The 16864-nt window shown below is 43.2% G+C and overlaps 1 protein-coding gene across 6 annotated transcripts in view; it reads right to left on the bottom strand.

Moving 5' to 3' along the window:
• Positions 1–296: 296 nt before the first annotated feature.
• GINS1 (GINS complex subunit 1) overlaps positions 297–16864 on the bottom strand; it is a 43137-nt gene continuing 26569 nt past the window's right edge. For 4 of the 6 annotated variants that reach the window (XM_035298533.3, XM_008995873.5, XM_008995876.5 and 1 more), the window contains 3 exons: positions 13510–13599; positions 7787–7861; positions 297–2974 (listed from right to left, as the gene is read on the bottom strand). In XM_035298533.3, coding sequence (XP_035154424.3) covers positions 2906–2974; positions 7787–7861; positions 13510–13599 — 234 coding nt within the window. In that variant the 3' untranslated portion in view covers positions 297–2905. The remainder of the gene's footprint in view (positions 2975–7786; positions 7862–13509; positions 13600–16864) is intronic. The other 2 variants (XM_035298534.3, XM_008995875.5) reach the window with 1 other exon arrangement.

Here is a 16864-nt window from a genome sequence, read left to right as displayed (position 1 = left end):
ACACGCCACCATGCCCAGCTCATTTTTTGTATTTTTAGTAGAGACGGGGTTTCACCATGTTAACCAGGATGATCTTGATCTCTTGACCTCGTGATCCACCCGCCTCGGCCTCCAAAGTGCTGGGATTACAGGCGTGAGCCACCGCGCCCAGCCGTATTTCTGTTTATTAGCAACAAGCAGTTAGAATTTGAAATTTTAAACTACTTAGCATCAAAACTATGAAATACTGACATGATAGACCTGTACAATGAAAATTACAAAAGGTTACTAAGAGAAATGGAAGACAGAAACATTAATATGTGGGAAGACAGACTTTATTTATAGGCCAGAAGACTCAATATTACTAAAGATGTCAACTCTCCCAACCTTTTTATATAAATTCAATGCAATCTCAAAGTGCTAGGAGGGTTTTTTGTTGTTGCTGTTGTAGAAATTGACAAGTTGACCCTAATTTTTTTTTTTTTCTGAGACAATGTCTCACTTTGTCACCCAAGCTGGAGTACAATGGTGTGATCATAGCTCACTGCAGCCTTGATCTCCTGAGCTCAAGGGATCCACTTCAACTTGCCATGTAACTGGGGCTACAGGCATGAACCACCACACCCAGCTAATTTTTGCATTTTTTATAGAGACAGACTTTTGCCATGTGGCCTAGGCTGGTCTGGAACTCCTGAGCTCAAGCGATCCGCCCACCTAGGCCTCCCAAAGTGCTAGGATTACAGGCGTAAGCCACCACGCCCCGCCTCTTCCCAATTTCATATAAAATGCAAAGGACTTAGCATAGCCAAAACAAATCTCAAAAAGAAATGTGGTGCATTGGGCCAGCACCAAGACTCACGCCTGTGATCTCAGCACATGGGGAGGATGAGGCGAGTGGATTACTGAGCTCAGTTCAGCACAGCCTGGCCAACAAGGTAAAACCCCGTCTCTACAAAAAATACAAATAACAATAAAAATATAATGCATTAATACTATTTCAAGAATTATTAGAAAAATTACACTACATACAAATATAGTTTTGGCATTCAGGAAAGAAAAACAGTTCAATGGAACAAAACAGAGTCCTGAAATAAACCCACACATACACTGAAAACTACTTTTTGACAAAAATGCAAAGGTGGTAGAGCCAAGGGCAGTCCTTTCGACAGATGGTAGTGAGACAGGTGGATACCTACATGCCCAAGAAAAAGTGAAGGGGATCAACGCCTTGCACCATATACAAAAATTCATTCAAAATGGATTACAGGCTAGGCATGGCGGCCCATTCCTGTAATCCTAACACTTTGGGAGGCCAAGGTGGGTAACTTGAGGTCAGGAGTTTGAAATCAGCCTGGCCAACAGGGTGAAACCCTGTCTCTACTAAATATACAAAAATTAGCTGGGTGTAACAGCATGCACCTGTAATCCCAGCTACTCAGGAGGCTGAGACAGGAGAATCACTTGGACCGGAGGGTGGAGGTTGCAGTGAGCCGAGATCATGCCACTGAATTCCAGCCTGGGTGACAGAGCGAGACTCCATCTCAAACAAACAAAAACGGGTCATAGACCAAAAGTATAAAGCTTAAAATTATAACACTCCTAGAAGAAAAAAAAAGTTGTGACCATAGGGTGGGAAAAGATTCCTTTGACGAAACATCCAAAGCATAAAAGAACAAACAAACTGAATTTCATTAACATTTAAAGTGTCAGCTATTTAAAAGATACCATTAAAAGCCAATCAACTCTTTACGTGACTTTTTAGTCAATGTGAGTCTCAGGGAAAGCTGTACAAATTCCTTCTCTAGCCCCAGTTTCATTGTCCCTTTCCAAAGCAGTGATACTGGCCACAAACCAGACCAGCCACCATGTTGGAAATGTGCAAAATCCATGTGTCCATCCTTCCCAAATTGCCAGACGATAAATTAGTATGTCATTAAACATCACATATACTGAAAACCATCTTCACTTGCTCATGTGATTTGAAAATGTGTATCTCAGGGTCGGGTGCGGTGGCTCACGCCTCTAATCCCAGCTCTTTTTGGGAGGCCAAGGCGGGTGGATCACGAGGTCAAGAGATCAAGACCATCCTGGTCAACATAGTGAACCCCGTCTCTACTAAAAATACAAAAATTAGCTGGGCGTAGTGGCATGTGCCCGTAATCCCAGCTACTCAGGAGGCTGATGCAGGAGAATTGCCTGAACCCAGGAGGCAGAGGTTGCGGTGAGCCGAGATCATGCCATTGCACTCCAGCCTGGGTAACAAGAGCGAAACTCCGTCTCAAAAAAAAAAAGAAAGAAAATGTGTATCTCAGAAATTCGACTCTCTAGCTTGTACAATATACATGACCAGAAAACAAGACACATGGGATCTACCTTCTTCCTGTGCAGCCAAGTGACTCTCATTATTTAAAAAAGATTCAAATGTAATCATGTTTACTTCATTTAAAAAATACACTGTAGGAATGCTGTGATTAGAGATAAAGCTTATTAGAAAAAGGAGTAGGTGCCAGGTGCAGCTCCTCACACCTGTGATCTCAACACTTTGAGAGGTCAAGGTGGGAAGACTGCTTGAGGCCAGGATTCTGGGCTCAATTTGGGCTCACTGCAACCTTCACCTCTCATATTAAAGCAATTCTCTGACCTCAGCCTCCTGAGGAGGACTGCTTGAGACCAGCCTGGACAACATAGTGAGATACTGTCTCTACAAAAAATTTAAAAAATTTTAAAAACAGGAGAAGAATAGTGTACAACATTTTTTAAAAAGTCCTTAATAGTTAGCAAATTATACTTCGTAGCCAAGTATTCTTAGTTATCTTAAACAATGTCTATAGCTCTTAAAATCACAGAGGGAGGTGATGGGAGGGTAGAGAGGAAGTACAGAGGAGTCCATGAGTTGGGTGAAGCCTGGGGGTGCCTCGGTTCATGGTCACGACAGGATGTGCTCCAGGACTCCTTGTCTGATCAGCTGCTCACACTTCCACCGAGGTAAAAAGTGCTGAGGGAACAAAAAGGGATGGAGAAAGAGTAAAATAAATGATTGATAAATAATCTGAAATTATTTCTTGTGTCATTAAAAAGCAGCACTGATTAGTTTTCAAACTCCAACAAGTAGTTAAAAACTACATTTGCTGTTTTAATTCACTGAAATTGATGCCATTTAGACCTGTACAGAATTCTATGAATTCAGTTTGCTTAGTGCATTTCAACTAAAGACTTCTGAATTCTATGGCCAGGCGTGGTGGGTCACATCTGTAATCCCAGCACTTTGGGAGGCCAAAGCAGGTGGATCGCCTGAGGTCAGGAGGTCAGGACCAGCCTGGCCAACATGGTGAAACGCTGTCTCTACTAAAAATGCAAAAATTAGCTGGGCATGGTGGCAGGCGCCTGTAATCCCAGCTCCTGGGGAGGCTACAGCAGATTAATCGCTTGAACTCAGAAGGTGGAAGTTGCAATGAGCTGAAATCGTGCCATTGCACTCCAGCCAAAGAGCAAGACTTTGTCAAAAAAAATAAATAAAGACTTTTGAATTCTAGTAGGTATTGTTCTTAGTGTTTACACTTTTTAAATTTATGCACAGAGAAATCCAGATAGGTACGATCTGGATTACCACTGGTCCCACAGCCTATCAGGAAGATCCATGAAAGCCCCATTTCTCCACAAAACCTGTTTTAAGATTTCAGACTCTGAACATTCTTTTTTTTTTATAATAGAGATGGAGTCTTGCTGTGTTGCCAAGGCTAGTCTTGAACTCCTGGGCTCAAGCAATCCTCCCACCTCCACCTCCCAAAGTGCTGGGATTACAGGTGTGAGCCACCGCACCCAGCCTGAACATCCTTCTAATAACAAGTAACCACTTTCCCCCAGTATTTGTCACGGATGAAAAGTATTCATGACCCACAGCGTGGGTGTGGGTGCTATTCACACGGTATGACGGAATATGCCAGAACCCAGGTATTGCTTGTTCCGTGTCTTCCTAAGAGGACATCACTCTTGCTCTGGGAATCAGGGGCAGGTGGAAAGATGTCTCCTTCCCTCTCAAACACAGGGACTCACACAAAACACTGACTGCCTTGGAGGAAGGAGGTTCAAGAAGCATGGCAGGAAGGCTTTCTAATTCGTAAGTGATCAAAGGAATCTCAAGGAAGCAAAATGTAACCTCAGTGGCAATGTGCACCTGAAGGACCTGCCTCACAAACTCAAAGGCCTTACAAGAGACCCATGACCAAATTCTTGTAAAACAATCTTGAAGACACATGAGCCAAGGAAAATGTAAAAACAAAAACAAAATAACTAAGTTGTTCATTTAATATCCATACTAATACATGAAGAGTGCTGATTTCTGGCCAAAAAGAAACAGTGCTTGCTATAGTGACAAACAGAAAGGAATGTATGTTAAGAAAATGTTTTCCTACTAATGCTGAGAGCATGTGAATGATCTACACCAGAGTCTATAGAAAATTCATTCAGATGTGGTTGAACATTAGAATAGAAGCCCCTGATACCAACCATCAACTGAGGCTGATATTAAGTTTTTCACTGAGGGTAGGGTCACAGCTGAGAGACAAAGTTAAAAATTCTAACCACAGGACAGCATTTGCAACGAAGGGACACTTCACATATCTTGCTTTTTTCCTTTTTTTTTCTGAGACGGAGTCTTGCTCTGTTGCCCAAGCTGGAGTGCAGTGGCACAATCTGGGCTCACTGCAACCTCCGCCTCCAAGATTGAAGCAATTCTCTGGCCTCAGCCTAACGTGTATAGCTGGGATTAGAGGCATCTGCCACCATGTCCCACTAGTTTTTGTGTTTTTAGTAAGGTGAGGGTTTTACCACGTTGGCCAGGCTGGTCTTGAACTCCTGACCTCGTGATCCACCTACCTTGGCATCCCAAAGTGCTGGGATTACAGGCGTGAGCCACCATACCTGGCCTAAGATGGCTTTTTTCTTGTTCTTGTGAACTAGAGCTTCCTCCTGGACACTCCAGAAATAGAGCTGCTTATCAGAGCATTAATTCATTATCTGCTTTCAATTCATTAGTGTCCAGGAGAACACTTGGGACAGAAATTGTTGCCTGAACCCTCAAAATCTTTTTTTTTTTTTTTTGAGACACAGTTTCACTCTTGTTGCCCAGGCTGGAGTGGAATGGCGCGATCTCGGCACATGGTAACCTCTGCTCCCCAGGTTCAAGTGATTCTTCTGCCTCAGCCTCCCGTGTAGCTAGGATTACAGGCATGCACCACCATGCCTGGGTAATTTGGTATTTTTAGTAGAGATGTGGTTTCTCCATGTTGATCAGTGTGATCTTGAACACCCGGTCTCAGGTGATCCACCTGCCTCAGACTCCCAAAATGCTGGGATTACAGGCATAAGCCACCACAACCGGCCCAAAATCTTTTTTATTGAGACAGAGTTTCACTGCTGTTACCCAGACTGGAGTGCAATGGCACCATCTCGGCTCACCACAACCTCCACCTTGTGGGTTCAAGCAATTCTCCTGCCTCAGCCTCCCAAGTAGCTGGGACTACAGGCGTGCACCATGCCCAGCTAAATTTCTGTATTTTTAGTAGAGGCGGGGTTTCACCTTGTTGACCAGGATGGTCTCGATCTCTTGACCTCGTGATCCACCCGCCTCGGCCTCCCAAAGTGCTGGGATTATAGGCGTGAGCCACCGCGCCCGGCCCCAAAATCTTTTTAAAAAATATTAAACCGCCGGGCACAGTGGCTCATGCCTACTGTGTGTGTAAAAAAAAAAAATTAAACCTTTGTTTCAGAAGCTCCATTAGTAAAATAATTTTAGTAAACTATTAGTATTAGTAAAATCCTTTTTTTTTTTTTTTTTTCTTTTTTTGAGAAGGAGTCTTGCTCTGTCACCCAGGCCGGACTGCAATGGAGCGATCTCGGCTCACTGCAACTTCTGCCTCCTGGGTTCAAGCAATTCTCCTGTCTCAGCCTCCTGAGTAGCTGAGACTACAGGTGCCCACCATCATGCCCAGCTAATTTTTACATTTTTTGTAGGGATGGAGTTTTGCCATGTTGCCCAGGCTGGTCTTGAACTTCTGAGCTCAAGCGATCCATCCACCTCAGCCTCCCAAAGTGCTAGGATTATAGGTATAAGCCACTGTGCCCAGCCACTAAATTTTGTATCCTATCCCAATTTTCTGAAGTCATATAGGAGGAAAAATGACCTAATAAAGACTGTTCTTTCCTTGCCTGCCATCTTGGGTCAGCCATTTAGGATCTGGTCACCCTGAGTAATTGGTGTTCACTCTGTTCATACCAAGGAGCAGAAGATGCTTCAAGTCACGTGGTTCTTGAGCTTATTTTTCTAACAGGGTATAGTTGATCTGTTATTTTACTAATACCCTTAGAGCTTTAAAACTATTTTACTGTTGCTTATAGCCTTACTGGAGATAGTGAAAAAAAAAACCTGTTTTACTGGCTAGACATGGTGGCTCATGCCTGTAATCCCAGCACTTTGGGAGGCCGAGGTGAGTGGACCACCTGATGTCAAGAGTTCAAGACCAGCCTGACCAATATGGTGAAACCCTGTCTCTACTAAAAATACAGGTGGCGTGCGCCTATGGTCCCAGCTACTTGAGAGGCTGAGGTGGGAGGATCACTTGAGCCCAGGACACAGAGGTTGCAATGAGTGGAGACTGCGCCACTGCACTCCAGCCTGGGGAACACAGCAAGCCCCTGCCTCAAAAAAAAATTAAAATTAAAAATTAAAAATAATAGTAATAATAAATGTAGCTAATGTGAATTCATCTAATGTGAATTTGAAGATTTCTAAGGAAATAATAAACATATAAAGATTACTCTGGGCATGGTGGCTCATACCTGTAATCCGAGCACTTTAGGATGCCAAGGCGGGCAGACTGCTTGAGCCCAGGAGTTTGAGACTAGCCTGGTCAACATGGCAAGGCCCCATCTCTATTTCATTAAAAAAAATGTGTGTGTGTGTGTGCGCGCGCGCGCGCATGTGCGTGTGCACAAAATGCGTGTTTGTTAAACAAATTTAGCTTAAGTTACAACATATTTTAATCTTCCTCTATTAAATTATGTTTATATACAAAATACTTGAAAATTCTTGATCTGTATCACTATTTGCTTGCTAAAGAACAAGGATTTATGACCAGGCGCGGGGGCTCATGCCTGTAATCCCAGTATGTTGGGAGTCTGAGGTAGGCGGATCACCTGAGGTTGGGAGTTCGAGACCAGCCTGACCAACATGGAGAAACCCTGTCTCTACTAAAAATATAAAATGAACTGAATACGGTGGCAAAGACCTGTAATCCCAGCTACTCGGGAGACTGAGGCAGGAGAATTGCTTGAACCCAGGAGGCAGAGGTTGCAGTGAGCCGAGACCACACCACTACACTCCAGCCTGGGCAGCAAGAGCAAAACTCCATCTCAAAAACAACAAGGATTTATAAGGCTAAGTGTAAAACAACTGCTTAGTAACTTTTAAAATAAATTATGAGAAAGGAGCTAAATCCTACAGTTTAACAGCCTCTGGAAAATAATCTACCACTTACCCAGAATAAGGCTGATTATAGTAATTCCCCTAGAAAGCACCTAGTTTTAAATATAAGCAATATCCTACTAAATTAATGAATCTTTTATTACTATATACAACATTTGCTTCCACTCAATATTCAGAAAAAGTACAGAACTGGGTGTATGATACTAAGGTTAACGTCTAAGACATAAACGATCATCACAAGTTGATATTTATTTTGCTATTCCAATCTTTCCACTATTCAAGACTCCTAAGATTTAAAGTAAAGTATCTAAAGACGAGAAATACCTGGCTGTTTTTTTTTAATAGAACTGAAGTGCCATCATCAACTTCGAATTCTCCATAGTCTTTTAGACATCGGACCTGAAAGGAAAAACTTTAGATGTTTTATCTAAATTAGTTTTTAATATTTAGTGACCAAAAAATAAATCGGCATTACACAAATACACAGACAGTAAGGACTCTGTTTCCTCTCTGTGTACTCAGGCCTAGTACTACTACTGGGGGATTCTAACAGTTCAAGTGTCCGGTTTTGACAGGGAGGGAGAAGAGTTGCAGAATTGTTGGTCGTATACAAATGTCAGTGCTGACAGCAAGGCGATGATGCAGGGAGCTGGGGAAGGAGGCGACATCGCTGGATCCACAAGGAATGTTTTAGATCCGCTCCAACCTGCTTCTTATAGATCCCTCCCATAAAGTATCAATATCTGAGGACAGGAAACAGGTAAGTGTGCAGTCTTTGTTTTTGGAAGAAATTCTTCCAATCCCTTCCAACATTCAGATGATTTCCCAGGAATACTTAGGTGTACACATTGGAAGAGTAGATGCCACCTCACATGACAGGATTCGGGAGCAGTAGCCTTCTGATGTCCACCTCTGTAACTGCAAAGGCGGCCATTCAAAGTTGTTCCCAGGTGCACGTTATAGACCTCCTACAAAGCCAAGTGCTGCCACAGGAAGTAAGGAGGCATTTTTCCTCTTCTAGGAGAATTCTCACTGAGGTTCATTATCGTACTAGCAACGAACTGCTATTCCCTACAGGAGAGCCAACGCCAAAGTCCTGCTTTACTTTAGGAACCTCTACCTCCTGGGCTCAAGCCATCCTCCCACCTCAGCCTCCACAGTAGCTGGGTCTACAGGTATGCGTAACCACACCCAGCTAATTTTTGTTATTTTCTACAGAGATGGGATTTCATCATGTTGCTCAGGCTGGTCTTGGACACCTGAGCTCAAGCGATGCCTCTGCCTCCCAAAGTGCTGGGAATACAGGCATGAGCCACCACACCGGGCTTCATTTGCTTCTCCAAATAGTTTTATCTTAGGAAATATCAAACACATTCAAAAGTAAAAAGACTACTACTATGATATTCTATGTTCCCATCAACTGGCATCAACACATGGCCAAGTTTGTTCCTGTCACCCACCTGTGGGTTATTCTGAAGCAAATATTAGACCATCACTTAACCTCATCTGTAAATATTCTACTATCCACTTCTGTAAAACGAGATTATTTTACAAATCCCAATACTGGCTGTGCACAGTGGCTCATGCCTATAATCCCAAGATTTTGGGAGGTTGAGGCAGTTGGATCACCTAGGTCAGAAATTCAAGACCAGCCTGGTCAATATGGTGAAACGTCATCTCTACTAAAAATACAAAAATTAGCTGGGTGTGGTGGTACATGCCTATAATCCCAGCTACTCAGGAGGCTGAGGCAGGAGAATCACTTTAACCTGGGAGGCAGAGGTTGCAGTGAGCAAGATCACACCACTGCACTGTAGCCTTGGTGACACAGTGAGACTCCATCTCAAAGAAAAAAATAAATAAAAATTATTAAGATGAGATAGTACTGACAAGTTGGTTTTTTGTTTTTTTGAGACAGAGTCTCACTCTGTCACCCAGGCTAGAGTGCAGTGGTGGGATCTTGGCTCACAGGAACCTCCGCCTCCCAAGTTCAAGCAATTCTCCTGCTTCAGCTTCCCTAGTAGCTGGGATTACAGGAGTGTGCCGCCACAGCAGGGTTTGACCATGTTGCCCAGGCTAGTCTCAAACTCCTGACCTCAAATGATCCACCTGCAGCCTCCCAAAGTGTTGGGATTACAGGTGTGAGTCACCGCACAGGGTCAGTGCAACTTTCCAGTCAAGATTTTATTGCGGCTTTCTTTGGGGTCATTTAACATGCTCCTTTGTCCCTGAATTTCCTATAAAATGTAAGTTAGATCTAGATCAGATAAAGTGATTATGTGGCAAACGGTGTTATGTACTTTCCGTTACAAGACCCCATAAAACACAAAATGCCTGGCTGTGTCTTTTTGGATACTGGGATTAATCATTGGGCCCAGCGTCATCCGCACTCATCCATATCCATCCACTATAAAGATATCCATTAACTATCCACTTAGAGGTTTGAGTAGACAAAGGGTTATAAATATTAATCTAATTCTTATATTCCTGCTACACTTGTTAGCTGGAATTCTTCCATAAAAAGAAATTTCCTTTGTAAACTATTGGGCTACCTTAAGATAGAGTTTGTATAGTAAAGGCAATGAATACTTTGATTCCATTCTCTAATTGGCCACCTTTCAAATGAGTTGTGTCCTTCACATTCTCCAAGGATAGTCCAAAAATGTTTTATGTTGGCTAAGCACAGTGGCTCATGCCTGTATTCTCAGCACTTTGGGAGGCAGAGGCAAAAGGATCACTTGAGCTCAGGTGTTCAAGACCAGCCTGGGCAACACGGTGAAATTCTATCTCTACGAGAAATACAAAGATGAGTTGGCTGTAGCTGTGAGCACCTGTAGACCCAGCTACTGTGGAGGTTGAGGTGGAAGGATGGCTTGAGCCTGGGAGGTAGACGTTTCTAAAGTAAACCAGGACTCCTTGCACAGAAGTAGTGGATTCCAGGTCCTAAACAAGAATGAGCAGAGAATGTACAACTATACTCCAGCCCGTGCAACAGAGCCAGATTCTGCCTCAAAATACAAATAAAAAATTGTTGTTGTTTGGTGACATTCTGCATTCACATTTCTAACATAACTGATGTGCTCCAATTCACTGCAGTTACTAGGCATATTGATGCTCAAATTGTTCATTTTTCGGCTAGCAAGAACTCCTTCAAATTGGCCCCCACGTCCTTCCAGCAGTTCCTGCTGGGTCCTTGACACCTTCCCTCCTTTCTGGGAAGACAAGATGTTCCATGTTCAGCTTGTATGTTTTTTTATTCAGAACCTGGAATCAGCTATTTTTAAGCAAGGAATCCTGGTTTACATTAGAGGGAAGTGGCATTTAGATACAGACTCTGGACACTGATGCCTGACTGGCCTGCTCATTGTTCCTAGGCCTTTGTAGTGGGCAGAGCTAACCCATACTTTCAATTTTTTTTTTTTTTTTTTTGAGACAGAGTTTCGCTCTTGTTGCCCAGGCTGGAGTGCAATGGCGCGATCTCGGCTCACCGCAACCTCCGCCTCCTGGGTTTAGGCAATTCTCCTGCCTCAGCCTCCTGAGTAGCTGGGATTACAGGCACGCACCACCAGGCCCAGCTAATTTTTTGTATTTTTAGTAGAGACGGGGTTTCACCATGTTGACCAGGATGGTCTCGATCTCTTGACCTCGTGATCCACCTGCTTCGGCCTCCCAAAGTGCTGGGATTACAGGCGTGAGCCACCGCGCCCGGCCTTCAATTTTTTTAAAAAGGGATGCTTCATTAGTCAATGCTGATACTTCAAACTCAAATTTACAAACACAGAATTTTCCCTTAAGTTTTTCAGCTTTGAATCTCTTTTCTTTTATACTGAAAACTGCTGGTAATGTCAATTACCCTTTTGCTCTATTCTTCAATATGAAAACTGTTTCAAAATAACAGTAACAAAATTATTACTATTAATATGATTAGTAAAAACAGGTTAAGAACTCTTTGCAATTCTTTTGTCCTCAGGACATATGTACCAGAAATACACAATTTATTTGTTTTAAAGTAATGTAAGTAAGTCCCGGATTCAGGTAAGATGGTGGAGTAGGAAACCACGAATGTGTCTCCCACCTCCACAACAACGGCATGGGCAGACTGTCTGACATCAGTATTTTGGAACCCTGGAGTCTACTGAAGGCTTGAGGCCAGAGCTTTGACAAATACTGACTGCAACTTACTGTCCATTTGCCTCTGAGCATAGCAGCAGCTAACCATCCCGCTCCCAGCCTTGTGGCAGGCCACAGTGCATGTGCTGGTGGAGCAGCTTCTACATAGGTTGTTGGAGCAGGGTGTGCTAAAAGCACCCTGCTCCTCACTGCTGATTGCTGTTTGTGATCACAGAGGTGCAGATGAAGAGGCAGGCAGACGTTTTTGTCACACCTTCTCAAAGGCCGCAAGCCCCTCCCCAATTCCACTGAAATGAATTCCAGGGGATTTAAAGGGCTAGTACCCTTTTCCCACCCGCATTCATTTTTCTCTTTTCCCCCTTTCAGGAGCCAGACATTAAAGACTAGGACATTGAAAAGCAACTGTGTATACATGATAAGCTAGAAAGTGACTCAGGAAAGGCAGAGGCTCAATAAAAATTTGAGAAAACCTTATACCTCAGGTTGATTCTTAGCACAGAGATAGCTTACAACAATCAAAAAACCCAAAAACAGTAACAAAACCAGCATACTCTGGGGACGGGGAGAATCTGATTTACAGAGTAAGAACATTATTAGATTAAAATGTCTGGTTTTCAACAAAAACAGTAAAATCGCAAGGCATGTACAAAGAAACATGAAAGTATGGTCCATCCAAAGGAAAAAAAAAAAAAAAAAAAAGAAATGGTCCCTGAAAAAGACTTGATGGCAGATCTATTACACAAAGACTACAACAAGCGTTTTAAAGATGCACAAAGAACTACAGGCAGATGGGGAGATTAGGGAAACAACGTATGAACAATATGGAAATAAGAGAGAAAAGAAAACCTAAAAAGACCAAAAAGATATTCTGGAGCTGAAAACTATAAAAACCGAAATGAAAAATTCTCTTGAGGGATTCAAAGATGATTGGGGCAGGCGGAAGAATAAGTGACCTTGAAGACAGGACAACAGAAATGACTAAGTCTGAAGAACAAAAATAAAAGGCTGAAGGACAGACAGAGCCTGAAAAACCTGAGGGGCACCATCATGCAAACCAAGGAGAAGAGAAAGACAAAGGGGCAAAGAGAATCTTTGAAGATATAATAACTGAAAACTCCTTAAATATAATAAAACACATAAATATAAACATCAAAGAAACTCAACAAACTACAAGGTGAACTCACACAGACTCACAATGAGACACGTTATAATCAAACTTTCAAAAGACAGAGAATCTTGAAAGCAGCAAGAGAGGGAAGGCTGGGCAGAGTGGCTCACACCTGTAATCTAACCGTTTTGGGAGGCCAAGGTGGGAGGATCACCTGAAGCCAAGAGGTTGAGACCAGCCTAGGAAACATAGGGAGACCCCATCTCTACAAAAAAAAAAAACAAAACAACAACAAAAAAAACCCCATTTTTATTTATTTATTATTTTTTTAAAGACAGGGTTTCACCATGTTGGTCAGGCTGGTCTTGAACTCCCAACCTCAGGTGATCCACCTGCCTTGGCCTCCAAAGTGCTTGGATTACAGGTGTGAGCCACCACACCCGGCCCCTTGTTTTTTTTTTTTTTTTTGAGACAGAGTCTCACTCTGTCATGCAGGCTGGAGTGCAGTGGTGTGATCTCAGCTCACCGCAACCACTGCCTCCTGGGTTCAAGCAATTCTCCTGCCTCAGCCTCCTGAGTAGCTAGGATTACAGGGATGCGCCACCATGCCGGGCTAACTTTTGTATTTTTAGTAGAGATGGGGTTTCACCACGTTGGCCAGGCTGGTCTTGAACTCCTGACCTCATGATCCACTTGCCTAGGCCTCCCAAAGTGTTGGAATTACAGGCGTGAGCCACTGTGCCCGGCCCCAAAAAGTTTAAAAATTAGCTGGGCTTGGAAGTCTGAGCCTGTAGTCCTAACTACTTACGAGGCTGAGGTGGATTGCTTCAGCCCAGGAGTTTGAGATGACAGCTATGATTGTGAGGTTCATCCCAGTTGACACAGTGAGACCCTGTCTCTAAAAAATTTGAAGAGAAAGCAGCAAAAGGTAAGTAACTCATCACATACCTGGGATCCTCAATAAGATTTTCAGCAGATTTTTATTATAAACTTTGAAGCCCAGAACACGGTGGGCCAACATATTCAAGGTACTAAAAGAACAAAATTGCCAACCAAGAATCCTATATATGGTAACTATCACAAGACAGTAACTTGAAGCCCTGTGAAGAAATAAAGATCTCAATAAAGGTAAATGCTATGGTCTGAATGTGTCCCCAGAAATCAATGGGCTAGAAACTTAATCCCGAATTCAACCTTGTTGGGAGGTAAGGACTTTGGTCAGGTGGCTAGGGCATAAGGGCTCTGCCCTCATAAATGGATTTATGGCATTATAAAATGACTTGATGGAAGGAGTTTCGTTCTTTTTGTCCTTCCACCTTCTGCCATGCCAGGACATGGGTTTCATCCCTCCAGAGGATGCAGCATTCAAGGTACCGCATTGGAAGCAGAGTGTTGCCCACAGAAGACAAATAAATCTGCTGACACTTTGATCTTGGACTTCCAGGCATCCAGAATTTGTTGAGATAGGCTGGCTGGCAGGCACAGTGGCTCAAGCCTATAATCCCAACACTGAGAGGTCAAGGCAGGAGGGCAATTTCAGGCTAGAAGTTCAAGACTACCCTGGGCAACACAGCAAGGTCAGGTTTCTACAAAAAATTTAAAAATTAGCCAGGCATGGTAATGTATGCCTGTAGTCAGTGCTACTTAGGAGGCTGAGGCAGGAGAATTGGTTGAGCCCAGGAGTTCAAAGCTATAGTGAACTACGATTGTACCACCACACCCCAGCCTGGGTGACAGACAAAGTGAGGCCATGTCTCTTTTCAAAAAAGAAATTTCTGTTCATTAGAAATTACCTAGTCTCAGGTATTTTCTTTTAGCAGCACAAATGGACTAAGACAGTGAATAAATGGAAAATTCTAAAATCTAGCAGTATTGTAACATTTTATAACTCTATTTTTTATTGTTGTGGGGTATTTTTTTTTTTTTTGAGACGGAGTTTCGCTCTTGTTACCCAGGCTGGAGTGCAATGGTGTGATCTCGGCTCACCGCAACCTCCGCCTCCTGGGTTCAAGCAATTCTTCTGCCTCAGCCTCCCGAGTAGCTGGAATTACAGGCACGCACCACCATGCCCAGCTAATTTTTTGTATTTTTAGTAGAGACGGGGTTTCACCATGTTGACCAGGATGGTCTCGATCTCTTGACCTCGTGATCCACCCGCCTCGGCCTCCCAAAGTGCTGGGATTTCAGGTGTGAGCCACCACACCCGGCCCTTTTTTTTTTTTTTTTGAGATGGAGTTTCGCTCTTGTTACCCAGACTGGAGTGCAATGGCACGATCTCGGCTCACCGCAATCTCCGCCTTCTGCGTTCAAGCAATTCTCCTGCCTCAGCCTCCCGAGTAGCTGGGACTACAGGCATGCACCATCATGCCCAGCTAATTTTTGTATTTTCAGTAGAGACAGGGTTTCACCTTGTTGACCAGGATGGTCTCGATCTCTTGACCTCGTGATCCACCCGCCTCGGCCTCCCAAAGTGCTGGGATTATAGGCGTGAGCCACTGCGCCCGGCCGTATTTTTTGTTTTTAACATGATTTCAGTGACTAACACATTTAAAAAACACTGATTAGTCTAAAAGCTAGTATTAACGTAACTTTGCAACCCTACATTTTGTTTTCTGCACAATTTAAGAAACTGATACATTTAAAATATTTATTAGTTTATGTTTTGGGGTCCACGACATGTAAACATGTAATTTTGTGACATCAACAATAGAAAGAAATAGGGATAAGGCTTGGAAGGATCAGAATTTTTGTATGTCATTGAAGTCAACCTGCTGTAAGTTGAAATTAAAGTGTTACACTTATTTATTTTTATTTTTAGTCTTTTTGTTTTTTCCTTTTTTGTGAATAATGGGGTCTCACTATACTGTCCAGGCAGGTCTCGAACTCCTGGGCTCAAGCTTTCCTCCCACCTCTACCTCCCTAAGAGCTGGGATTATAGGTGTGAGCCACAGCGCCCAGCTACAGTGTTATAATTTTAGATATTAAATGGGCTGGGTGCAGTGGCTCATGCCTGTAATCCTAGCACTTTGGGAGGCTGAGATGGGCAGATCACAAGGTCAGGAGTTCGAGACCAGCCACTCTCAATAATGGCTAGAACAAGACAGAGACTAGGTAATAGAGGACTTAATACAAAAAAACTGATAAATATAACAGACACATACAGGACACTCTACCCAACAAAGCAGTATACACATTCATCCCAAGTACACATGGGATATTTTCCAGGATACACCCAATTTAGGCAGAAATTAAGTCTCAGTAGATTTAAAAAGATAGATATCATACAAAGTATCTTATCCTACCAAAGGGGATGAAGTCAGAAATCAATAACAGAAGGAAGACTGAAAAACTCACACATTTGTAGAAATTAAACAATACATTCTTAGGCCAGGTGTGGTGGCTCCTGCCTATAATTCCAGCACTGAGGGAGACCAGGATAGGAGGATTATTTGAGCCCAGGAGTTTGGGACTAGCCTGGACAACATAGCAAGACTCTGTCTCTTTAAAAGAAAAAAAAACATTAGCCAGGCATAGTGGCATGCACCTGTGGTCCCGGTTACTCAGAAGGGAGAGGCAGGAGACAGAGATTGCAATGAACCTGTTTGTATCACTGCACTCCAGCCTGGGTGACAGAGCAAGACCCTGTCTCAAAACAAACAAGCAACACATTCTTAACCAATGATGAAAGAAGAAATAAGGAAAATTAGAAAATACTTATAGGTGAAAAAACAAAAATATAACACATCAAAATGTATGAGATGCAAAAGCGGTACGAAGAGAAATTTATCGCTGTAAACACCTACACTAAAAATAACAGACGTCATGGCCAGGCATGCTGGCTCACTCGTGCAATCCCATCACTTTGGGAGGCCGAGGCAGCAGATCATTTGAGGTCAAGAGTTGGAGACCAGCCTGGCCAACATGGCTAAACCTCATCTCTACTAAAAATACAGAAATTAGCTGGGCATGGTACATACCTGTTAGTACCAGTACTTAGGAGGCTGAGGGGGAAGGATCCCTTGAACCGGGGAGACGGAGGTTGCACTAAGCTGAGGTCACACCACTGCACTCCAGCCTGGGCAACACAGTGATACTCCATCTCAAAAACAAAAACAAGGCCTGGCATGGCGGCTCACACCTCTAATCCCAGTACTTTGGGAGCC

The sequence above is a fragment of the Callithrix jacchus genome, chromosome 5 (assembly GCF_049354715.1).
Source record: "Callithrix jacchus isolate 240 chromosome 5, calJac240_pri, whole genome shotgun sequence".
Classification (NCBI taxonomy): Eukaryota; Metazoa; Chordata; class Mammalia; order Primates; family Cebidae; genus Callithrix; species Callithrix jacchus.
This window is presented reverse-complemented; position numbering and strand designations above follow the sequence as displayed.